This window comes from Schistocerca cancellata, chromosome 2 (assembly GCF_023864275.1).
Source record: "Schistocerca cancellata isolate TAMUIC-IGC-003103 chromosome 2, iqSchCanc2.1, whole genome shotgun sequence".
Taxonomy (NCBI): domain Eukaryota; kingdom Metazoa; phylum Arthropoda; class Insecta; order Orthoptera; family Acrididae; genus Schistocerca; species Schistocerca cancellata.
This window is the reverse complement of record NC_064627.1, coordinates 125,017,932-125,043,396: the sequence shown is the minus strand read 5'-3', so window position 1 is coordinate 125,043,396 and position 25,465 is coordinate 125,017,932. Positions and strand designations below refer to the sequence as shown.

The 25,465-nt window shown below is 43.6% G+C and overlaps 1 protein-coding gene and 1 non-coding gene across 2 annotated transcripts; both read right to left on the bottom strand.

The window, feature by feature from the left end:
* Positions 1-986: 986 nt before the first annotated feature.
* Trnat-ugu (transfer RNA threonine (anticodon UGU)) lies at positions 987-1,061 on the bottom strand. Its single transcript has one exon. It is a non-coding gene; the product is annotated as a tRNA-Thr (tRNA).
* A 918-nt stretch (positions 1,062-1,979) lies between these two features.
* On the bottom strand, positions 1,980-25,340 carry LOC126151607 (trypsin-1-like). The gene is made up of 7 exons (XM_049915955.1): positions 25,229-25,340; positions 24,672-24,770; positions 14,548-14,681; positions 12,357-12,448; positions 6,785-6,897; positions 2,569-2,768; positions 1,980-2,272 (listed from the first exon to the last, which is right to left on the bottom strand). Exons 1-7 carry the CDS (start codon positions 25,338-25,340, stop codon positions 2,123-2,125), a joined length of 900 nt encoding a protein of 299 aa, XP_049771912.1. The 3' UTR covers positions 1,980-2,122.
* Positions 25,341-25,465: the final 125 nt, after the last annotated feature.

Genomic DNA, 25,465 nt, shown 5'->3' with positions numbered 1-25,465 from the left:
AATGGTAGCAAGAAAAGTACGTAGTTGCTTTATACTTAACTTTTATTCTCTGATGAATACAGCGTTCTTCTTGAGACATTTATACTATAACTCTTAAAGTAGGTAAGGCTAATGGCGCCTTGCTAGGTCGTAGTCATGTGCTTAGCTGAAGGCTATTCTAACTGTCTCTCGGCAAATGAGAGGAAGGCCTCGTACGTCTAGTCGCTAGCAATGTCGTCCGTACTACTGGGGCGAGTGCTAGTCCGTCTTTCTAGACCTGCCATGTGGTGGCGCTAGGTCTGCAAGTACTGATGGCGGCGACACGCGGGTCCGACATGTACTAATGGACCGCGGCCGATTTAAGCTACCACCTAGCAAGTGTGGTGTCTGGCGGTGACACCACACCAGTAATTTTAGATACGAACATTTACAGCAGAGTGGTACGTTGACGATGTTCTACGATACGTTTTGTTGTCATTCATGACGTGCCGTAAAGGGCTTTTACGAATATTTCAGTAAGATAATTGCCGCGAGCTCGGCGAGAGTTACTACTTCTAGTCTTGAAGCTTGCTACAACCTACCGTGGCCATCGATGTCGCCGGATCTCTCCCCAGCTGAAAACATTTGGAGCATTACGGACAGCGTCCTCCAACTAGCTCAGTGTTTTGACAATCTAAAATTCCAATCGAACAGAATTTGGCACAATATCAGCGGGGACATCCAACAACTCTATCAAACAATGCCAAGCCTAATAGCTGTTTGCCTACAGGCCACAGATGGACCAGTGCGGTACTGACTTTCTCAGTTTGAGAAGCTCTTTCTGTACAATAAATCGTCCAAATTTTCTTAAACTGTTATCATTTATACGAAGATGGTATCTGTTCCCGAAAAAACAGATACCACTGATGACTGTGCAGCTTCTCTGGAATGAAATGATAATTAAATCGAAACCCTTAGCTGCCGACAGGTGTTGTCGATATACATCAATGGGGACAGCTGAAAATGTGTGCCCTGCCTGGGACTCGAACCCGGGATCTCCTGCTTACAAAGCAAACGCTCTGTCCATCTGAGCCACCGAGGGCACAGAAGATAGTGCGAATGCAGGGACTTATCGTTTGCACGCTTCCCGTGAGACCCACATTCCCAACTGTCCACAACCTGCATTCGTAGTGTTCCTAATAGATATTTGCCCACTCGCCCATTACACGCATCAGACTAAGCATACGAGTCCCGTACGAGTTCGGGCAAAGCTTGCGCATTCGCGAACAAGAAGATCAACGGCCGCATAGCTTTTAACTATATGAAGATGGTGTCTGTTCCCGAAAGAACAGATACCATTTATGACCATGCAGCTTCTCTAGAATGAAATGATAATTTAATCGAAATCTTTCGGGAACAGATACCATCTTCATATAATTGAAGGCTACCTGGCCATTGACCTTATTTTGTGCGAATGCACACGATTTGCCCGAATACTTACGGGACTCGTCAGCTTAGTCTGGCGCGAGTAATGTGTGAATGGGCAAATATCTATTAGGAACATTACGAATGTAGGTTGTGGACAGTTGGGAAAGTGGATCTCACGGGAATCGTGCAGGGGATAAGTATTTGTAATCGCACTATTCATCTGTATCCTCGGTGGCTCAGATGGATACAGAGTCTGCCATGTAAGCAAGACATCCAGGGTTTGTGTCATGGTCGGGACACACATTTTCAGCTGTCCCCATTGCTATATATGAACAACACCGGTCGGCAGCTAAGGGTTTCAATTTAATTATCATGTTATTTATGTGTCTGTACATGTACAGAACATCATTACTACTCGAATAATTTCTCCGTGATGCGTCTTTTTGGATACATGTAAGGATACGATTCACAGTATGTGTGGAATGTGTTGACAGTGAGAGTTACGTCTTATGTGGCACGACAGTAAGGGTAGCTGTGGGAGATTGTAAAATACAGAAAAAAATGAACACCAGTTCTAGAATGTTAATTGCTAATTTTATTAGCATTCCTGTTTCAAGTTTGACATTATTTACTCAATTGAGAAGGACAACTGAACGGAATTACAGACGATGGGAAGTAATTTATTAAAGCTGTATCTGACCATCCACATAATCATTTATACATATGAGGTGCCGGTTCACAGATTTTCGTTGATAAAGTCTATGAAAGCAGACACTCTGGTGAAGACGGAAGGGGCGCCTGGGTATCCGCACGTCGGGTACGTTACCCCCCAGGACCCCACACCGATCACAATGCCATTCTGCGCCAGGGGTCCACCTGAGTCACCCTGAAACACAGATACGAGATATGAAGGGTGAAGCTGAAACATGTCTTTATTTCTAGAAAAACGAAGCCCACCTCTCTTCTTAAAGTGTTACAACTAATTGTAATGAATATAAGATAGGCGAATAGAAATAATTCCCATGCTCGCAAACGTACGTGAGTATACTCAGTTTCTTAGTCATTAGATAAGTGAAAAAGGAAGGTAAGTTTTCTAGTATCTCTAGATCAGAGTTATTAAGTTAGAATATAGACGACATATTCTGGACTAACCGAGCACAAATACTGCAAGCAGCTACTTACATTGCAGACGGAGATGCCATCAAATAGCGGTCCCGTGCAGACCATTGTATCTGTAAGCGGATTGTCTCCAAACTCAAGGTCATCTATGTTTTGTCTGCATGTCTCGTAGTCGATGATGGTGACGTTGACGGTCTGCAGAATATCAGGCGTGGTGGCCGTCTCTGTTGCACCCCAGCCAGACATGACCGCCGCAGATCCTCCTACAAAAAACGGAATCGTAGGCGTGGCAGACGCAACGCTATGGCATAATAAAGACGAAGTCAGTCCAGGTTGTTCGTCGTGTTTGTGGGAGTCTTTAGGCGTAACTGGTTTGATAATTGCATACTTACTGACATTCTCTTCTGTACCGATGATATTGGAGAGTGTTGTACCTTATAGGGTAGTGTACCTAGGAAGACATGACATATCCCGGTTGGTGTTCCAATTTAGCGATCACATAAGGGTATGTGAGTTAGGACCGTCTTAAGTAGTTTTCTGGCATTTTCTACTGTTTTAGTTGTTATGAGACGTGAGGTTGTGATTTGTGCAGAGTTTTTAAATGTTTTCAGATCTACACATTTCTGTGGTGCGTAACAAATTAAAACTATGGGGTATATATTATTAACTCTTGAGTTACAGTACTCATAAGGAAGACAAAATGCTACGTATTTTTCGAACAAGTTATGTAACGCGTGAACAGTTAAGCCACGACTCTTCGGTTGTGCACCATCTTGTGACGGAACAGTGATTTCCAGAATAGAACAAGTAATATTCGCAGGTTAACTAAATTTCATCAATGTGTTGACTATTATACCTATCTTGAAGACAGAAACTTGTGGTGGTTTTCAATAGCTTAAGTTTCATAATGTACTTCACTTTTAAAAGGGATGGGTAATATTTTTACTTAATTTGATTTCCCCTACTGATTACTGGTGTCTAGTGGAGCAACAATTTAAAAGATATGCCTTTAAATGTAGTAATGAAAAAAATTTCCCGATCGCTGTACTTTTAAATTTCAATAGAATATTTATTCCTGCATACAGGGGTTCGTCAAAAATACGAAATCACCGCTAGAAAGACATTCTTTAACGTAAATGGAGATGTTAACCAAGGCTGCAGTTGGCACTGTTTGGGGACTGATGACCATACATGTTAAGTCCCATAGTGCTCCGAGCCAGTTGGCAATGTTTCTTTTTCTCTCACCACTGATCCTACCTGAACAATGTCCTTATTACGTTGCGAAGTCATAATCTGAAAAATGTTATAAGTTGCTGTGAGTGCATTGTTCAAATGGTTCAAATGGCTCTGAGCACTATGGGACTCAACTGCTGTGGTCATAAGTCCCCTAGAACTTAGAACTACTTAAACCTAACTAACCTAAGGACATCACACACATCCATGCCCGAGGAAGGATTCGAACCTGCGACCGTAGCGGTCGTGCGGTTCCAGACTGTAGCGCCTTTAACCGCTCGGCCACTCCGACCGGCTAAGTGCATTGTGTCTGAGGTAAGTAAATTGTTGGTGCTCTATTGTGGGTGCTTCCCTAATTAAGGAATCCGAAGGGTCTGCTCTTTCAAGAGGCACTTTATGGAAGATTAGTACCTCATAAAGGGAAAGACAAGAAAACATCATCCCTAAGTCTCAGCACGGATGAAAGTGTGTGTTGAGTAATCGTGACACATCGTTACTGGAGAGGTTTGCGGTGAAAAACAACAGAACGGTAGCTACAAAAGTCACTGCACAACTAAATGTCGAAAGCTGTCAGCACCAAAACAGCACAGAGGGAGCTTCATTAGCAGGGAACTGCAAAGCGCATTGAAATTCAATAACCACTTTCCAGTGATGCAAATGTCCATAACACGAAATCGTGGTGCTGAAGCCATAACACCAGCACTATAGAGCAGTTGAAGAAAGTAATTTGATCGGTTGAGTCACGTTTCACATTGTTTCCAACTTCTGCCCGAGTTTACATCGCAGGAGTGAAGCTTGGCGTGCGGCCCCGGATCGGATCCGCCCGGCGGATTAACGACGAGGGACGGTGTGCTGGCCAGCCTGGATGTGGCTTTTAGGTGGTTTTCCACATCCCGCTAGGTGAATGCCAGGATAGTCCTTACGTTCCGCCTCAGTCACACGCGTCGCAGACATTTGAAACACGTTCGCACTATTTCACGATCTACACTAGATGCAGACAGCTGGGGTACAGTGAGTCCATCCCTGTGGAGCACGGGGTGGCGCCAGGAAGGGCATCTGGCCACCCCTAAAACTAACCTTGCAAAATCCGTTGTGACCACGCCGACCCTGCGATAGCTGCGGGACTATGGCGTATACGAAAGAAAGGAAGCGAAAGTGAAGCTTGGCGTGGGTTCAGTGAGATCTGGTCAGCCATGTCCCGGTATTCTGTCAGCTCCAATTGTTTCTCTTGAATGTCTCTTTGCGCCAAGGACTGTATGACCATTTTGTTTGATGAGGTCTATCTTATGGTACAACGTTTGTTTCCCAATTGTGACACTGCGTTCCAAGATGGCAGGGTGGCTGTTCACGCAGCTCTTATAGACAAGGACAGCTTTTTTGAGGACGAGGACGAACCGTCGCATCTCACCAGGCCATCACAGTCGCCGGGTCTAAATATAATCGATCTCTGTTCTCTACTTTGCAGCATACTTGCCCTTGTTTTTCTGGAAGAATGGTATATGATTCCCTTGAAAAAGATATTCTCTTTTTTTTTTGGGGGGGGGGGGTTGATGTTGCACGCAGTGAATCCCTGTCCTCTGCCAATCTCTCCATCTCAGGGTAGCACTTGCAACCTACGTTGTCAATTAGTTGCTGGATGCATTTCAATCTGTGTCTTCCCCTACAGTTTTTGTTTTTACCCTCTGCATCACCCTCTAGTACCGTGGAAGTCATTCCCTCATGTCTTAACAGATGTCCTACCAGTCTGTCCCTTCTTCTTTTCAGTGTTTCCCACATATTACTTTCCTCTCCGATTCTGTACAGAACCTCCTCATTCCTTACCTTACCAGTCCACTTAATTATCAACATTCGCCTGTAGCACCACATCTGAAATGCTTCGATTCATTTCTGTTCCGGTTTTGCCAAAATCCATGTTTCACTACCATACAATGATCTGCTCCAGACGTATATTCTCAGAAATTTCTTCCCGAAATTAAGTCCTATGTTTGATAACAGTAGACTTCTCTTGGACAGGAATGCCCTTCTTGCCATTGCTAGCCTGCTTTTGATGTCCTCCATGTCCGTCCGTCATTGGTTATTTTGCTACTTCGTGACCGTCAATCCTCATGTTAAGTTTCTCGCTATTCTCGTTTCTGCTACTTCTCATTACTTTCGTCTTCCTTCGATTTACTCTCAGTCCATATGCTGTACTCATTAGATTGTTCATTCCGTTCAGCAGGCCACGTAATTCTTCTTGACTTTAACTCAGGATACCGATGGCATGGCCGAATCGTATCACGTCCTTTCACCTTGAATTTTAATTCCATGGCTGAATTATTTCCATGAATGTTTCCTCGATGTACAAATAGAACAGTAGGGGGGAAAGACTACATCCCTGTCTTACACTATTTTTAATCGGAGAGCTTCGTTTTTGATCTTTCACTCTTATTATTTGCTCTTCGCTCTTGGCTCTTGTACATTTTGTATATTCCCCGTCTCTCCGTATAGCTTACCCGTATTCTTCTCAGAATTTCGAACATCTTGCACCATTTTACATTGTCGAACGCTTTTTCCAGATCGACAAATGCTATGAACATGTCTTGATTTTTCGTTCGTCTTGCTTGAAAGCAATACAGGACCTTTAATTATCCAGTCCATTATTTTCACTGCCAACGGTTTCTCTACACCGTAAGATCGTGATGCGGTGTTTAAAATTTTTACCCACCCCTGTATGTGACTATGTTGTACCTTGAAACATCTTTTCAAATTTGGAAGAATCTTACCTTTTTGGAGTAACTTCTGTAATTTCGAAAAATGACAGAAGCACACCAATTGAATGCCATTACTTACGTAATTGCAGTAAGAAAATGTACGAGCATCTAACTTCAATTACAGGCTTCGTTAATGACGAAAGTCTGGAAAGTGTTAGAAGGTACTATATTCTCCCGTACTTCAGTTTTCATTTCCAGGGACTCTCATAGCACAGTTAATAAATATTCTGAACTTAAGCTGAAAACATCTTACGATCTGATAGTGAAGCAACAGCTACGGTTCTTATTTCACATACCTTCAGGGAGTGAATCGGCGCTGGGCAAGCCGATGATTTGCACGTAATCGTCCAGAGTCAGTGGGGATTGCAGCTTGAAGACGGCGATGTCGCTTGGAGCTACGACGGTACCGCTAAAGGAGAAACAAATCATTTTCTGTAAGCACTGGTATATGTTAGCTGCTTTCTCAAGTGTGTATAAGTGATATATCAATCGGAACACTAATTTTTTTCAAACACGGGTTTACTATTAGAAAAGTCACAGACAAAAATCATCAAACGATTTGATTTGACTATACTTCTGAAACTATTAAATATATACAATGAATTTTGTTTTTTGATGAACGGCAAACATAAAAAATTTTTTTGCAGTTTTTCATAGGGTATCAATATTCCCTCCTTGAAATACAAGGATATGTCAACGCAATATTCAGATTGTTCCCACACGGTGGTGGGTATGTCAGGAGGTACAGCTTCCACAGCTGCTGTTATGCGATGTCTCAGTTCATTCATTGTTGTTGCTAATAGAGGCACATAAAGAGAGCCTTTTATAAACCAACACGAGAAACAGTCACATACAGTAGGGTCCTATGACCTTGGAGACCAATAATTTAAAGCTGAATCATTGGGTCCAGTGCGACAGATCCATCGTTCAGTAACCCCTTGATTTAAAAATTCCGGCACTTGTAGATGCCAGTGCGGCGGTGCCACGTCCTGTTGTCGTTCTAGTCAGTCTCCAACTGGGGGTAAAGGAAGTTCTCAAGCATATGGAGATACGTGCTTACTGTAACAGTGTTCTCGGCAAAGAATAGTGGACCATACACCTTTCCCTGTGAAACTGCACAAAACAACATTAAATTTTGGAGAGTCCCTGTCATGTTGTACAACTTCACGTGGTTGTTCCGTACCCCATACTCTCACATTATAACGGTTAACCTTCCCATTAAATAGAATGTTGCGTCGTCGCTAAACACCAAGCGTGGAAGAAAACCGTCATGCTCCATCTCACCAAGAACGAAATTACACAACTCCACGGGGCGTTATTTGTCTCCTGCCTGGGGAGTGTTGACGTGATCGGACGTGCGTAACTGTGCTCACGCAAAAGTGATTGTGCAACAGAGAAGAGGCGTATATGGTCGCCGTTTTTGGAGTAAAACGCGACGAATGGTTGTTGAAGCCGCCTCTATGCCACTGGGGCTGATTGTAAGAGTTCCTACGCCCAGATTTTATGGCGGACGTGCAGTAGCTTATACGAGTGCTACAGCTCGTAGTTCCAGCCGCCATTAAGGGCATGAGGCGTGAAGAGCAGCGTTAGCCACATGCATCTCACCACCAGCACCGACACGTCTACCCAAGGCAAGACTGCTTGCAATTGTTAAGTCGAACATTGTATATATGTAAAAGGAGAATACCAGTTTTCTTTTATGCAAGTGCAGAGGACAGAATATAGTAATGAGTAAAATTACGACGCATGTTGTTCATTGTAAAGTGTAGTAACCTCAAACATAGTATAGTGAAATCAGACTGAGGCCACCATCGCCTCTTCCATTTACAATTCTTTTGGTTGTAGAATACTTTAGCGTATAAGAATGTTGAAAAGAGCAATGGTCACACCAGAATGAGTCGCCTATTTACAGTTACTTAAATTTTTCTGGGTAACCTTTCAATTAAAGTCACTTAACTAATTCTGTATCAATTGTCCAAAGAGTAATATCCAAAATCATTAAATAAGTTGAAGGATAGAATTTTGTTAACCCAAGTTGCATAAACCGTCTTGATAGTAATTACCAAGCCAACTTACAGAAATTGAGAGAGTATTTGCTTTGTAGAATCATCTAGAATGATCAGAAATAGTAATATTCAGAATTAAGTTTAAATTCAACTCAAGCCATTTCACTTTGAAACGAGCCAAAAATTGATTTATTCTTTTGCTCCTTCAGAGCTGGCGACTGTAGTTACAAGTATTTTCAGGGGGATTCGACGATAAGCCCGCTGCTCTCGTCGTGCTGATAGGATTATCCACTGCTGCTAGCAGTGGTGATTGGATACATAAGCTCACTATCAAGTTAAGTGGGTCAGGTAGGCAGTGTTACCGTGTGAACTGTAGGGCACTGTAGGCCGTGGATCGAACCAGTTCAATCATCACAGCTCTTAGGGAAATAGTCCGGTTAGGAGTGTACTAATCATTAGGTAAATACTGGCGAGTAACGGTCAAAAATGTATACGTAAGTGAATTTAGCAAGGTCCACGTAGCACCTAGTTAATGTGGTGCAATGGCGAGGGTAGGAGTGGAGTAAAAGTGAGCTGAGCTTGTGGCAGCTGTGCTGTATTCAAATATTAACAACGTGAATTCACTACTACCTCTTACCATTAGGACTGAGCTATTTACAGTTAAAATACGTAGCAGTAAGCGCAAAGGCGTGACAGCTACAAGTCCGTATTGGTTTTATACATACGGAATTAGGAAGCGGATCATTCCGTCAGTGGAGGGGGTTAAAACAACCGAGTCAGTTGAGAACATACCCCATTTACTGATGGAAAGATTCGGCGGTTGCGTTCTACGTCTGTGTCAGGAACTCGGTGACGGCCCGGCCATTTGCCTTTACACAAACAACCTGTTACTCGGCATTGCTCATGCCATCATCTAATGCTGTGTGCTATAGGAGGATGCACGCCATACCTAGTACGAAAGTCAAGCTGAACGATTATTACTGACCTGTTCTGCGCAAAACGTAGAACCAAAACGCTTTCTGTTGTCCATTTTTGCTAGAACCGAAGTGGGCGTACACTGATGCTACCTAGCGGGAACCATGTAAAGCTCGAGAGTTAGCTCTTTCCAACAGTACGTTGTTCATGTACACATCTCAAATAGCATAATAATTATGGTTGAGGTTGTGCTGCTGGCAAAGTCCTATGAGCCATGTGTCACTTTTGTTGGTGAATTACTATGCGGGACAATTTCCATCTGTTTTCATTTGCATTTTTTCACTGCCGATCCGTACTTCAAAATCACCCATATGAAGTTAGATGTCATCCTTGGGGACTTTGGACAATACTTTGTCAGGTGTTGAACAGAATTTATCCGCGGACTGTGGGTCACTCTCGTTGTTCTGGTTAGTGGGGACGTGTGTATTGATTAGCCTGTATTTTTTGTTGGCGCGCTGAACACGCAAGGTCATCAGTCGGTTGTTTACTGGTGTGACCTCTCTGATGGAGTCGAGTATGGTATTATGGAACACGAAGGCCATCCCCAACAGTGGAGCGCCTTTGGCAACTTGCCTGTCGGTTTTGCTCTTAAAGATGCGGTACTTGCCGTAGTCTGTGGTGCCTTCGTTTTTGATACGTGTCTCTTGCAGTGCGAGGTTCAGTATCTTCTACCTATCGAGTTCTGTCACTAGGTTGTGCAGCTTTCCAGGCAGTACGAGAGTGTTGAATGTTGAGTGTGCCTATGTAAGTTGGTGTCTTGTGTGGGAGTTTCCCAGAGAACTCCGACTTTCTCTGTGGTCGTGGGATTCCGGGTCCCCCATAATCCGAGTGCCCGGTTGCCGCCTGTCGACGGGAGGATTGGTTACCAACTGGGGTATTGGTATTATTACTTACACGAGTCATGATTCCTTGTAAGCATTGGTGTCTAGTGGTAACCCACCTGGTTTTTCAGTTCTGAAGCATGTATTGCAGCCGCACTCACTGAGTGACCAGACGCTGACCATTCGCCAGTGGCTAGGACTGCAGATGCGCCTAGGGTTTGATACGTATACTCCGTTAGTCCCTAGTACTGGGTTGCCTTCTTTCGCCACCTACGCTGATTTGAAGTCCATCTTCTCCACCGTAGATGCCGTTGAGGTACCCTATAACAGGGTACTATCTCCCGGAACTAGATGGACCCAGGTTTTTCGACTAGGTTGATACTCCCGCTCCTACCGCCTCATCATTTGCGAGATGAGGCCCCGGGCTTGCGACCAGCGATGGAAGAGTTAGCGACGTTATTATTATTATGACTATTAATTTTATACTTACTGTATTTATATTATTGTACCTACATTTGTGTCAAATGTAATGTCTAGTTTGTGGAGCACTGCACAAGTTGGTATGATACATATCGTAGAAACATGAAAATGAGGACCCATTTCCAAAACTTTAGAGAATATATGATTTCTCAGTTTTTTTTTTCTTTTTAAGTCTTCTGACTGGTTTGATGCGGCCCGCCACGAGTTCCGTCCTGCTCCAACCTCTTCATCTCAGAGCAGCACTTGCAACCAACGTCCTCAATTATTTGCTGTATGTATTCTAACCTCTGTTTTTTCCCACAGTTTTTACCCTCTACAACGCCCTCTAGTACCATGGAAGTCATTCCCTCAGGTCTTCTTCTTGTCAGTGTTTGCAGCCTAGGTAGCAGAATTCCTTACCTTCGTCTAATTCGTGATCATCAATCCAGGTATTACGTTTCTCGCCATCCTCATTTCTCTGTTTCTCATTACTTTCTTTTTCTCCGATTTACTTTGAATCTATATTCTGTCCTCATTAGAACGTTCATTCCATTCTCATTCACCACGGTGAGGTCCACATTAATAGTAAATGATTCATTGGATATTTTTCATCTGCATAGACTAAATAAATCTGTTGTCAGAATGGCCTTTGAAAGAAAGAAAAAAAGCAGTACCTACAGCGAGACACGCAACTTATAAAACTAACCTCTTCGGCACTCGGCAGCGTGTTCCTTCAATGCTAATGACCACCAAAAACTATACAATGACGCCAAAAGTTTCAAAGAAAATTTTCTTTCAAAAACGGTTGATGGTTGTGTCTTTTTCTTTACGCAAGTTTGAGTCGTTGTCGTGCCCTACACCCTCTGTTAACCGTCGCAGAACGTGGGGGTGGGATACTTCACGCCTATCTTTAGAAAATATTGTACCCTAATCAGTTATTTTATGTATTAATATTATGACAAAAGTGTTTAGTGTTTTTAATGAATTCTTCTACTAGTAGTAAATGACGCTTTTCGCAAAGAAACTATATTCTGTATAGTCAGATTCAGTACGTCATTTACGCATCATTATGTCTTTAAAAGTATGCTGTGATCAAAAGTCAACAGACGTGAGAACGAAGTATGCTTTTTTTTAACTTCCTTTTAGGATGGGTCTGAAGTTTCCACACACCCTGTTCTACACGTTATTGAAAGTGTGCTAATATTACTAAGAGTGTGCTGAAAGGTATTTTCGTCTTCTGGACACTATTAAAACTTCAGTACCCGTTTGAAATGTAAGTTGTTAACGTATGTGGAGATGTGGAGAACATTTCACGAAGTTTTGAAAAAAATTTTAGCGTGGACGTAAAGTATACCCATCCCCTTAGATGTCCGTTATGGAGAGTGCGTTTGTATTGTTGGGCTCAAAATAAATCATACCGGTGCTAGAAATTTCGTACATCCCTCTTGTAAGTAGAACAAGACTGCTCATTTCAGTGAAGCTGTAATTGCTTCATGTGACTTAAGACAATCGAGATTTATGGAAAAATATTCATATATCGTGAAATGTGAAAATAACGTAATTTCATCACCGAACTTTCAGAGAGAGTGGTCAGATAGCGTACTTACCCTGGGTAGTCAGGATGCACGATCTGCTCGGAGACTCGGATCTCCTGCTCGCTGCCCTCGCTGGTGCTCAGGTCGTTCTCTCCAGCGACAGCCTGTCAACACGTTACACCGTCTACCAGGTAACGGTTTTATGTCACTGAGTGTGGATAAGGTGCATATGTGCGATGCTTGCCGGATGAACTCTTATTCATCTATAAATGACATAAAATCATTGTACGAGCCCACGATCATTATCATTAGTCAATTCACAAAGGCTGTTCGTTTATTAAGGTCCGATCAGTCGAGAACTGGAAAGCAAGGTAAAAATCAATAAATGTTTTATTTGCGACAGTTAGCCCCACGTTCCCGACAGTCGCCGCTCCTACAACTGTCGTAGCGTTGTACCAAAATTCCTCTACCCTCATCAAAGGAAGCAGCCACCTGTGCGTTCTGTCAGTTCTGTGCGCTTATCTGCAGCCCGATGTCTGAGCCAACAGCCAGCGGTTGATGTGAACAGATATGAAACTCACAGGGAGCCAACTCCGGGCTGTGTGTTAAGTAGTCAAACACATCCCATTTATAACGCTGCAGGAGCATCTTCCCTGCCACTGTAGTGTGTGGCCGAGAATTGTCATGAAGAAGGAAGTGGACGACAGTTATGTTATGTGGGTAGCATGATATCAAGAGACTCTCTCTCGGCAGGTAGTCATAGTTGGCAGGTGGCATCATTTCCTAGACATATTTGCTGTGCGCTCAGATGTGAAAACAGCGACGTGATGCGATCGACGGGCGTACTAGAGACACTGCCCAACACCTATATGCACAGGTTAATCGGGTTTTCACTGTGGTTTCCATTTCACGATAGATCGGACCTTAATAAACCAATAGCCCATGTACCTGTCCCTCTTGATACCTACTATATCTTTATTATTTTTAAATAGTTATTATTTGAATTGCAGCAGTAGCCACATAAAAAATATACTCGATACACCTTATTTCACCATATCATTTGAACACTTGTACCAGCAATCTTACTTGCTGTATGTAAAAATTTCTCCACGTTCCTTTTTTTGCATTTGATAATTCGTTGAAATACTAATTCGTTACTAAAATAACCCATTGCCAACAAAGAGAATCAAACAACCAAAAAAGGGTTGTTCTTTAGCTAGAATCTGGAACAAAACTTACCTTACAGGGTTATTACAAATGATTGAAGCGATTTCACAGCTCTACAATAACTTTATTATTTGAGATATTTTCACAATGCTTTGCACACACATACAAAAACTCAAAAAGGCTTTTTAGGCATTCACAAATGTTCGATATGTGCCCCTTTAGTGATTCGGCAGACATCAAGCCGATACTCAAGTTCCTCCCACACTCGGCGCAGCATGTCCCCATCAATGAGTTCGAAAGCATTGTTGATGCGAGCTCGCATTTCTGGCACGTTTCTTGGTGGAGGAGGTTTAAACACTGAATCTTTCACATCACTATGCGTGAAACTTGCTCGCACGCATTCAACCGTTTCTTCGCTCACTGCAGGCCGACCCGTTGATTTCCCCTTACAGAGGCATCCAGAAGCTTTAAACTGCGCATACCATCGCCGAATGGAGTTAGCAGTTGGTGGATCTTTATTAAACTTCGACCAGAAGTGCCGTTGCGCTGTTATGACTGACTGATGTGAGTGCATTTCAAGCACGACATACGCTTTCTCGGCTCCTGTCGCCATTTTGTCTCACTGCGCTCTCGAGCGCTCTGGCGGCAGAAACCTGAAGTGCGGCTTCAGCCGAACAGAACTTTATGAGTTTTTCTACGTATCTGTAGTGTGTCGTGACCATATGTCAATGAATGGAGCTACAGTGAATTTATGAAATCGCTTCAACCATTTGTAATAGCCCTGTACAACTGGATAACAGCATAACACTGTGAAAAGGTCTAAAACGATTTCTCAATAGTTTTAAAAAGATAATCGTTGGTGTGTTAGTTATTTAGTCTCTAACTTAACTGAACATGTGAAAGTACAGACAAACAGTAATATCCGTTCAGACTCCTAACCTGCGAATCATTTGCCCTGAAGAATTCATAAGTGTTGCACAGCATTAAAAATCGGCATCCATTAGATCTAGATGAAGCCCCAAAATTGACTGAATTTCTGAAGAGGAAACATAATTTATAGCTAGGTACTGTAATATTCCATTGTAGGCACACTCACGATGTAGTATCCAACGCCTTGATAACAGTGTCCTGCGGTGAGGATGGCACTGCTAGAGATGATGGAGCCGCCGCAGTTGTGCATCCGGTAAATGAGCAGCACATATTGCAGCGACACTTGATAAGGAATCTCACCTGTGAAGAAGATCCACGCTTAAGGTATAACACAACTGCTTGAGTTCTTTTACTGTGTCGGTGTAACTTTTGAAACAGGATGGCGACAATATCAAGTCAGTAATTTGTGTCCGAAGAGTTTGACCTTGCTACGTCTTCCTGAAACGTATTGAATCAGGACACTTGTCCGTTCCAGGTGCATGTATCTGTGAGTGATTGTGATTACATCAGTCCATCGCCATTTACCCTTCAGATGACATTCCATCATTAGATAAAACATCAAAAAGATATTCAATACTCTGAAACCCTCGAGAAAAGTGGAACTCATTTATCAAACTGGACATTCAATCTGCAACACCTGTGAATTTACTGTTGCATGCTATGATGCATGTTTGAAATTCTATCCTCGAAACCCAGTTTATGTGGGAATGAGATTGACGCAGAAACTTGCGTAATTTTAAGTGATGGCAATTATTTTTCATTTTAATTATAGGAAGGACATGGAAATGACAATGTGACGACAAGATGAATATTGGAAATAATTTCGGAGAAATATAGAAATTCTGTGGCCATACCGTATGAAGTTGAGATAACCGACATTAATATGGACATTCTATTGGAAGAACTGCATGCAGTATTTGAGCAGTTTCGTATAAACGAATATTAACTTTTGGATTTCGACATAACACAAAGTTTTTGCCGAGATTTTAAATAAAATGGAGATGAGCCATGAAGCGTGCATTTTTAATGTATACTATCACTACAAGTCAGGCCCTTATGTGAGGAGCAAAGCTTACGTAAAATGGCCGTAAATATCACGAGGTATGGTACTCCATATTGCAGTGGGTGTTCTTGCATCTACATCTGCGTCATACACCATAAGCCACCCAATGGTGCGTTGCGGAATGAACTTTCTATGCTACTAACTGAGCCCTCCGCCCGCATCTCGTGGTCGCGCGGTAGCGTTCTCGCTTCCCACGCCCGGGTTCCCGGGTTCGATTCCCGGCGGGGTCAGGGATTTTCTCTGCCTCGTGACGGCTGGGTGTTGTGTGCTGTCCTTAGGTTAGTTAGGTTTAAGTAGTTCTAAGTTCTAGGGGACTGATGACCATAGCTGTTAAGTCCCATAGTGCTCAGAGCCATTTGAATTTGAACTGAGCCCTCCAAACCAGTTCCGCTCGCGAATAACGCGTGGTAAGAATGATTTTTCGTGTGCCTCTGTACTGGCCCTAATTTCTCAAATGTTCTCCCATGGTGATTACGCGAGACGTATGTAGGAGGGGGGAGGGAGTAATATGTTGTCCGACTCTTCCTGGAAAGCGCTCTCTCGAAATTTCAACAGTGAATCTTTTCGTGACGCACAATGCCTCTGCTGTAACGTCCGCCAGTGGAGTTTGTTACACCCAGCATGTAACCGTTTTACGATAACTTTATGCCAATAAATAATGTGATCAATTGGAGTGTCAGGAGAGATTAGACATGGGATGGTGGTTAGTATTAAAGAAGGAGACATGTTGGTCATTTTGTTATTATTTACGTGATGAATTCTCCGAGTACATCCCTGGAAGACACAGTATCGAGGCCAGGCTACTGTTTCTCCGCCATGGAAATGACAATGTGCCGGCATGAGGAATAGTGGTATTCATTTTGGAGAAATACAGAAATCCTGTGGCTACGCCACATAGATTTAATCGACTTCAAGATGGACTTTCTAATGGAACTTCTACGTATAGTATTGGAATAAGTCCATTAAGACAACGTTTACCTTTGGGAGTTGGACATAAGGCAAGTTCCCCCCGGGATTTTTGATAAAATAGAGAGAACCATACTTCTTTTGTGTACTCTGTTAATACGATACGGAGCCCTGCGTGAAAATCAAAGGTTAGAAAAGTGATCGTAAATATTACGAGGTAATATGTCTCCATATTCCTGTGTGTGAGTGTGAAGTCATGATATCGTCAGTTTACAGAAAGATGATGGATATCAGCGTCTTAACACACAGAAACAGAATGAAATAATGTGATTACTGCAACGTTATCTGTAGAGGAATACTAATAACTTTCCAAGTGACATAATTACATTCCATAACGTAGCCAGAAACGATGTTCTAATGAATCTCTTACCAGATCTTGAACTGTCAGCGTCTAGCGGATAATACAGTGCAAATAGTTTTCATGAGTTACAAAAACCTCTCACAAACTTCGTGGGAGAACTGTGGCAATATACAGGGTGTTACAAAAAGGTACGGCCAAACTCTCAGGAAACATTCCTCACACACAAATAAAGAAAAGATGTTATGTGGACATGTGTCCGGAAACGCTTAATTTCCATGTTAGAGCTAATTTTAGTTTCGTCAGTATGTACTGTACTTCCTCGAATCACCGCCAGTTGGCCCAATTGAAGGAAGGTAATGTTGATTTCGATGATGATGATGATGTTTGGTTTGTGGGGCGCTCAACTGCGTGGTTATCAGCGCCCGTACAATTTCCCAACCTTTGCTCAGTCCAATTTCGCCACTTTCCTGGATGATGATGAAATGATGAGGACAACACAAACACCCAGTCATCTCGAGGCAGGTGAAAATCCCTGACCCCGCCGGGAATCGAACCCGGGACCCCGTGCTCGGGAAGCGAGAACGCTACCGCGAGACCACGAGCGGCGGACTAATGTTGACTTCGGTGCTTGTGTTGACATGCGACTCATTGCTCTATAGTACTAGCATCAAGCACATCAGTACGTAGCATCAACGGGTTAGTGTTCATCACGAACGTGGTTTTGCAGTCAGTGCAATGTTTACAAATGCGGAGTTGGCAGATGCCCATTTGATGTAGGGATTAGCACGAGGCAATAGCCGTGGCGCGATATGTTTGTATCGAGACAGATTTCCAGAACGAAGGTGTCCCGACAGGAAGCCGTTCGAAGCAATTGATCGGCGTCTTAGGGAGCACGGAACATTCCAGCCTATGACTCGCGACTGGGGAAGACCTAGAACGACGAGGACACCTGCAATGGACGAGGCAATTCTTCGTGCAGTTGAGTCCGCAGCTCGTGGTCGTGCGATAGCGTTCTCGCTTCTCACGCCCGGGTTCCCAGGTTCGATTCCCGGCGGGGTCAGGGATTTTCTCTGCCTCGTGATGACTGGGTGTTGTGTGATGTACTTAGGTTAGTTAGGTTTAAGTAGATCTAAGTTCTAGGGGACAGATGACCATAGATGTTAAGTCCCATAGTGCTCAGAGCCATTTGCAGTTGACGATAACCCTAATGTCAGCGTCAGAGGAGTTGCTGCTGTACAAGGTTGACCACGTCACTGTATGGAAAGTGCTACGGGAGAACGAGTTGTTTCCGTACCATGTGCAGCGTGTGCAGGCACTATCAGTAGCTGATTGGTCTGCACTAGTACACTTCTGCGAATGGTTCATCCAACAATGTGTCAATCCTCATTTCAATGCAAATGTTCTCTTTACGGATGAGGCTTCATTCCTACGTGATCAAATTGTAAATTTTCACAATCAGCATGTGTGGGCTGACGAGAATCCGCACGCAATTGTGCAATCACGTCATCAACACAGATGTTCTGTGAACGTTTGGGCAGGCATTGTTGGTGATGTCTTGATTGGGCCCCATGTTCTTCGACCTACGCTCAATGGAGTACGTTATCATGATTACATACGGGATACTATACCTGTGCTGCTAGAACATGTGCCTTTACAAGTACGACACAACATGTGGTTCATGCACGATGGAGCTCCTGCACATTTCAGTCGAAGAGTTCGTACGCTTCTCAACAACAGATTCGGTGACCGATGTATTGGTAGAGGCGGACCTATTCCATGGCCTCCACGCTCTCCTGACCTCAACCCTCTTGACTTTCATTTATGGGGCCATTTGAAAGCTCTTGTCTACGTAACCCCGGTACCAAATGTATAGACTCTTCGTGCTCGTATTGTGGACGGCTGTGATACAATACGCCATTCTCCAGGGTTGCATCAGCGCATCAGGGATTCCATGCGACGGAGGGTGGATGCATGTATCCTCACTAACTGAGGACATTTTGAACATTTCCTGTAACAAAGTGTTTGAAGTCACGCTGGTACGTTCTGTTTCTGTGTTTCCATTCCATGATTAATGTGATTTGAATTAGCTCTAACATGGAAAGGAAGCGTTTCCGTACACATGTCCACATAACATATTTTCTTTCTTTCTTTCTTTGTGTGTGAGGAATGTTTCCTGAAAGTTTGGCCTTACCTTTTTGTAACACCCTGTATTCCTGCTGGCTGGCGTCACGCACAGAGACAGTATCAAGTTGCCACTCACACACACTCACACACACACACACACACACACACAGAGAGAGAGAGAGAGAGAGAGAGAGAGAGAGAGAGTAAGAGGGGGGGAGGAGGAGGGAGGGAGGGAGGCCCGCCAGGAGCCAGTCAGCTACGGGAGGCTAAGAAATGCTGAGGGGAAAGTAGCCAGCCAGAACGAGCTGTTTTTCGGAATTGGTACTGTCTTGGTGTACACCGTCACATGCTGATTTAGATACGATGAATAGAGACCTATCGCACTGAAGCAGTTTGTGTAATCAATTTCCTGGAAGGCGTCGGGTTCACATCAGTCTTAATTAAATTAAATAATTGTCCAGTGAAGCGAAACCTAATCAGTTAGCAAGGCTTGCGATGTCTGTGATACGCAATCAGCGACTTCCGAGCATATGTGTCTACCATCTGTCCATAAGCCCAATGATAATCTGTAACACCAAGCAGAGACGTAGGGAGGCAGTTCAGCTGCGTGCTTGACTCGCACCTTCGTGCTCCTATCCTCATTTAAGGTCACTGAACACCACACAGTAGCTCTTCTATAAGGCATTCGTTATCTGTTGCAAACACCTGTTGCTAGCGTAGAAATCGCACGTAGCCGGAGTCGCCAGTGAGGATTGTGGTCTATTTTACTGGTTGTACTCAATATTGCACTCTTGAAGAATGATGCACTACCTGACAACGGAAATGTAACAGTTTGTCTCACCAACATACTTTCAGCTGTCTTGTGAGATATGGAAGATATGGCCGGCTACAGACACTTAAAAATACTGCAGACTCGGAAAAGCAAAGTTATTATATCTGTAACGGATGCCCCGCTACCGTTTCAACAAGCGTATTAGGCAACGCCGGCGGCAACCATCCATCAACTAAATAATTGAGAGGGAATCCGCAAGATTCAGTATGAAAACAACGTCTTCGGCCGTACTACTTCACAAAATCGCCCCCAGTCACTCAAACTCGCTCTTTCATTCTATCTCAGTGCCCATCGTGTTTAGCTTCCATTAAATGGAGTGACAAAGTAAGGGTACTAGGTACATGGGAATTCAACGCAATTACACAGTAGGTGTAGCAGCTTAGCAATCCTGCACAATACCTACAGTAGCAAAATATTTGTTGATGTAATCTCCCCTTACAAGGAGAGGTCGCTGGTGGTACGACGGACTTTTTGAAACTACCTTTACAGTGATGTTGGTTAAGATCGCAGACATCAGACACTGCAGCCATTCACCCTGGTGGGCCCTTGTTTGCGAGTAATTGACGAAAAAACATCGGTGTTTTGTGTGATACTCAATAGCGTTAAGAAGGTATCTTCTGTAGTCTCGTTGCGTGATGTAATGGAAAGACGAAGAGCTTCGCAAGCAGGAGATTGTGGGTCTGAATCTTGTGAAGTATACAAAAACTTATATTTTTAAATCCTTATTGAGGTTACCTGGATCGTTATTGTTAGTCAGTTATTTGGTTTAAATGTAATGTTTTATTTCTGTTCCCTTGTCTCATCATTTTAGTCACTAAAATCATGAACTTTTTCATTTATTGCATTTTTTCTTTGTATAATTCCTTTTACAATTGCGATTTTTGTGAATATGAGTTTAGTTATGTTTATCTGTTATAAAATTCAGTTATTTGAAAATTTCGATCTGTCAGTAAAAAAAAACGGAAGACGAAATCTGTTTATATTTGTGCAACGAAGTCAGAAATGTATTTTTATTACGAGATGTGCTTTTTTTTTTTTTGCTTGGTAATCGTCAGGTAAACATTTTAAGCGAAACCTAAATATCTATTGCACTATGGACAAAATAACTCAGATGAAAAATAAATTAAAGACAGGTTCATTAGTAAAAGAATATTCAACCAAATGAGAAATAGGGATAATGAACGCAATAATATGGACGGAAAAATAGGGTGATGAAACAAAAGAGAGTAAATGGAAATTAATATATAAACTTAATTAAAACCACAAGAACAAAGATTTCTTGTATAGAAAGGATGGCAGGAAGTAAACAGAGAGCTAAAAATAAGTTTATATTACAATTAGAATTATGTGCCATAGGAGTGGAAATAAAAAAATTACATTTAAATCTATTACATTAATAAAAATAATGATCATTTAGATAAAGATTTAAAAATTCGAGATAGTTACTGTACCTGATGATATTCGAACCCACAGCTTCCTGCATGCAAATCAGTTAGCCTAACCCATATACCCCACAAAGAGACTGATTAATGCAACTTTTCTAACGCCATTCAGTATCACACAAAATTCCGAATTCTTTATTCGTCAATTACTCTCAAACGGGGACCCACCAGGGTGAATGGTCTTAGTGCGCGATACCTGGGATCTTAATCTACATCACGGTGTAGTGGATGAATATACGACATTGGAAAGACAAAGCATATGGTAGTGAGGGGGCAAAGGCTGTGGTTCGAATGCAATCATCCAACTTATTTATTTTAATGTCCATTAGTTCTTCTTTGCGACCGCGCCAAAAGTTGGTTTATTTATTCAAGTAACTTTATACTGTGAATGTCCTACACCTTTAGAACCGCTTTCGTAAATTTGTTCAGTACCATGTATTTTCCTTGCTCTTTATTCACAAAATGTATAGCACTTTAGAGATGCAGTGTACTTTCGGCACGCAAACAACTACAGCAACAACAACGATACAGTATAGTACAGTGGATAGGCAAAATAATGTGAACACCTGTACTTGCTTGGGCATGGTTTCCTAGCAAGGGCATGGATCCTGATTTGTCTACAATGCAGCTGCGAGTCTTCTTGGAATACTGCCATATGATGATCATATACTTTCCAGTGGCCGATCAAAACCTCTTCTAACTCCTGTAGCGACGAGGGAGGATCCGGAGTCTGCGCTTCAATACCGCCCTCAAGCGTTCGTTAATGTTCAAGTCCGAGGACTGTGCTGGCCAGGGATGACGCTGCCCCTCATACTGTCCTGGTTGTGCGAATGGGTGCATTATCGTCCAGAAATATGGCATCACTGTTGGGGAACATTTGAATGATGGGTTGCACCCGATCACCTAAAATGTTCACATAGTCGTTGGTTGCAACACGGCCTTTGAGGGTAATGATGGAACCAACAGAATACCATTATATGGCTGCCCACCCCATCACATTTCCACCTCCGAGCTTAACAGTTGGAATCAAGTAATCAGGGTTGTAGGCTTCTTTTGACGTTCTCCAGGCGTTCACTCGACCCGAAGTTAGTGGTCCGCCGCTCGTGGTCTCGCGGTAGCGTTCTCGCTTCCCGAGCACGGGGTCCCCGGTTCGATTCCCGGCGGGGTCAGGGATTTTCACCTGCCTCGAGATGACTGGGTGTTTGTGTTGTCCTCATCATTTCATCATCATCCAGGAAAGTGGCGAAATTGGACTGAGCAAAGGTTGGGAAATTGTACGGGCGCTGATAACCACGCAGTTGAGCGCCCCACAAACCAAACATCATCATCTCGACCCGAAGTTGGAAATACCGAAAACAATGACTCGCCGAACCATACGACGTGTTTCCACTGATCAGTCATGCGGGAGTTATGCTCCTGACACCATGTTCTACTCTTCTTTGCGTTGGCTGTCGTTACTAATGATTTCGGTATAGCGGCTCGTACATGAATATTCGCGTTATGGGTTTTTGGAGTTCTCGGCGGACACTGGCGATGGATACGGCGTCTCGAAGAGTTCTGCAGTCACTTTAGCCGCCGTAGTTTTGTGTTGTTTTGACACAATCCGTGTTACCGTACGACGATCTCTGTCATTTAGTTTTGATTTGCCCCCAGTATGTCTTTCCATGTTTTGTGCAGACTGTTATGACTGTTGCAAAAAAAAAAAAAAATTCAATAAGTTGGCTGTCTTGGTTACCGATGCTCCAGCTAATCGGGAGCCCAGAATCTGCCCTCTTTGGAACACTGATAATTCATTGCACGTCGACGTCGGTCTCTGAATGCAAATACGAAGTGTGCACTAGTCGTAAACAGCCTGCACTGATGTCTCGTCCGTACTGAACACGCACTGTCCAGCGGGACACGTTCCTTACCTGCGTTGTTGACCGTGACACACAATCATCCCATTACTACCATTGTTCACATTATTCTGCTTATCCCCTGTGGTTTCGTTTTATACAAGATGGCTCCGTTAATATTTCAGTTAGGCTGTAAGTACTGCAAGTGTGTCTATTAATTTTTAAATACTACATTTCGAACACTATTAAGACATATATGGGCAACAAACGACCTCTCACTAGACACTGATGAGTCGTGTGGAGTGCGTGTTTAACAAAGGACACTAGCTGACATCCTGTTCATCACACGATATCGAACTTCATCTACAGTTTTTTCTGCTGTGTTAGTGTGTTGCGGAGTCGGGTACGCTGCCCCATAGAAAACAATAAATGTTCTTTTTTGTGTTGGCAGAAGAGCCAACAAAGTCTTACCTGTGGAGGCCGAAGTGCACGCGTTTTAGCTCATGCAGGCTGGCGTGAGGAGGGAAGAACTATACTGACGTGAGGTCTGGAACATGACAAGTGTGGTGTCACCGCCAGACACCACACTTGCTAGGTGGTAGCCTTTAAATCGGCCGCGGTCCGCTAGTATACGACGGACCCGCGTGTCGCCACTGTCAGTGATGGCAGACCGAGCGCCGCCACACGGCAGGTCTAGAGACACTTCCTAGCACTCGCCCCAGTTGTACAGCCGACTTTGCTAGAAATGCTTCACTGACAAATTACGCTCTCATTTGCCGAGACGATAGTTAGCATAGCCTTCAGCTACGTCATTTGCTAGGACTTAGCAAGGCGCCATTATCATTTGCTATTTATCTTGTGATGCATGTACCGTCAGACCGATGTTCACCAATTATGGATTTAAGTTAAGTATTCCAACAGCTAAGACCTTTTTTGCTAAAGCCTAACTTCCTTAAATGTTCCAGACCTCACGCCAGCCTGCGTGAGCTTAACGCGTGCCTTTCGGCTACCAATCATAGTGGCTTGGCTGTCTTGCCAAGTCACAACAACAAGGAATTAGAATTCAGAAAGCGGACATAATTACCAGAATGAAGGTAGGAGACGAGATACTGGCAGAAGTAAAGCTGTGAGGACCGGGCGTGAGTCGTGCTTCGGTAGCTCAGGTGGTAGAGCACTTGCCCGCGAAAGGCAAAGGTCCCGAGTTCGAGTCTCGGGCGGGCACACAGTTTTAATCTGCCAGGATGTTTCGGACATAATTAGTTTGATACTTAACTTTAATCCATTAATGATGAACGTCGCTCTTGACGGTACATGATTCACAATATCTGTTCAGAATACATTCTTGAAGATAGTTCTTATAGTAACTGATTATGGCGCCTTGCTAGGTCGTAGCAAATGAGGTAGCTCAAGGCTATGCTAAACTGTCGTCTCGGCAAATAAGAGCATATGTAGGCAGTGAACCATCGCTAGCAAAGTCGGCTGTACAACTGGGGCGAGTGCTAGGGAGTCTCTTTAGAATAGACGTGCCGTGTGGCGGCGCTCGGTCTGCAATCACTGATAGTGGCGACACGCGGGTCCGAGGTATACTAAGGGACCGCGGCCGATTTAAAGGCTACCACCTAGCAAGTATGGTGTCTGGCGGTGACACCACACTCTTCACTTGATGTGTACCACGCTTCGTTAATCTAGTAATAACAACGGAAGACCCTTAGGGGACGGATACTCACCTCTGGCGGCGTCGTGTCCCCCGAAGATGCGCCCCCTGGAGACAGCGAAACGACGAGCCGGTCCAGTGTGGGGTACACGACGCACTGGCAGCGACGCACCTGCAGACAAAGCGTGCATCACTTAGCGAACCCAGCAAACATTAAAGCAACGAGCTAACAAAACCCATGCATCAGATGCGAGCCAAAATGTTGACGGGCAGCGTTCTCGCAGATGAGCGATTGACGTACTATTCAGAATTGCACACGACATTTATATTCTACCGCTCATTCCTCGGCCCTCCACCTATTCCTCACTGGAGCTCTCTCACGACGAATGAGTTCAGCATCGTCGGGGCACGGTTTAGAATGGAGACTATGAGTACAATGGAACATAACAGTGTTACATGATCGTGTAAATTACCATCATTCGGTTATTCCAAGGAACACAGTTTGAAAGATGTAGTTTAGGTAGTTATAGTCTGTCTTCACTTGACACAAAAGCTTAGGGCAGCTACTGCTCCACTAAAGATTGACCTGTTAATTTCAGTACTGCGTACTGTTCCACTGTGAGTACTCACCCAACACACAAGCGACGAGGGTCAAGACAAGGAATGTCTGTCTGAGCATCTTGAGGAGTCGTGCTGTGGTCACAACAGCGCGCGATGCTTTATCTATGTGGCTTGTGGACATGTGACCGTTGGTTATCGTGGGAACCACGATAAATACCTGAGATATGTAGCATCTGGTCTTATCTCCGGTACTCCATTTACTGTAACAACAAGTAACGGAAATCTGGTTTTAGATAATGCATAGTT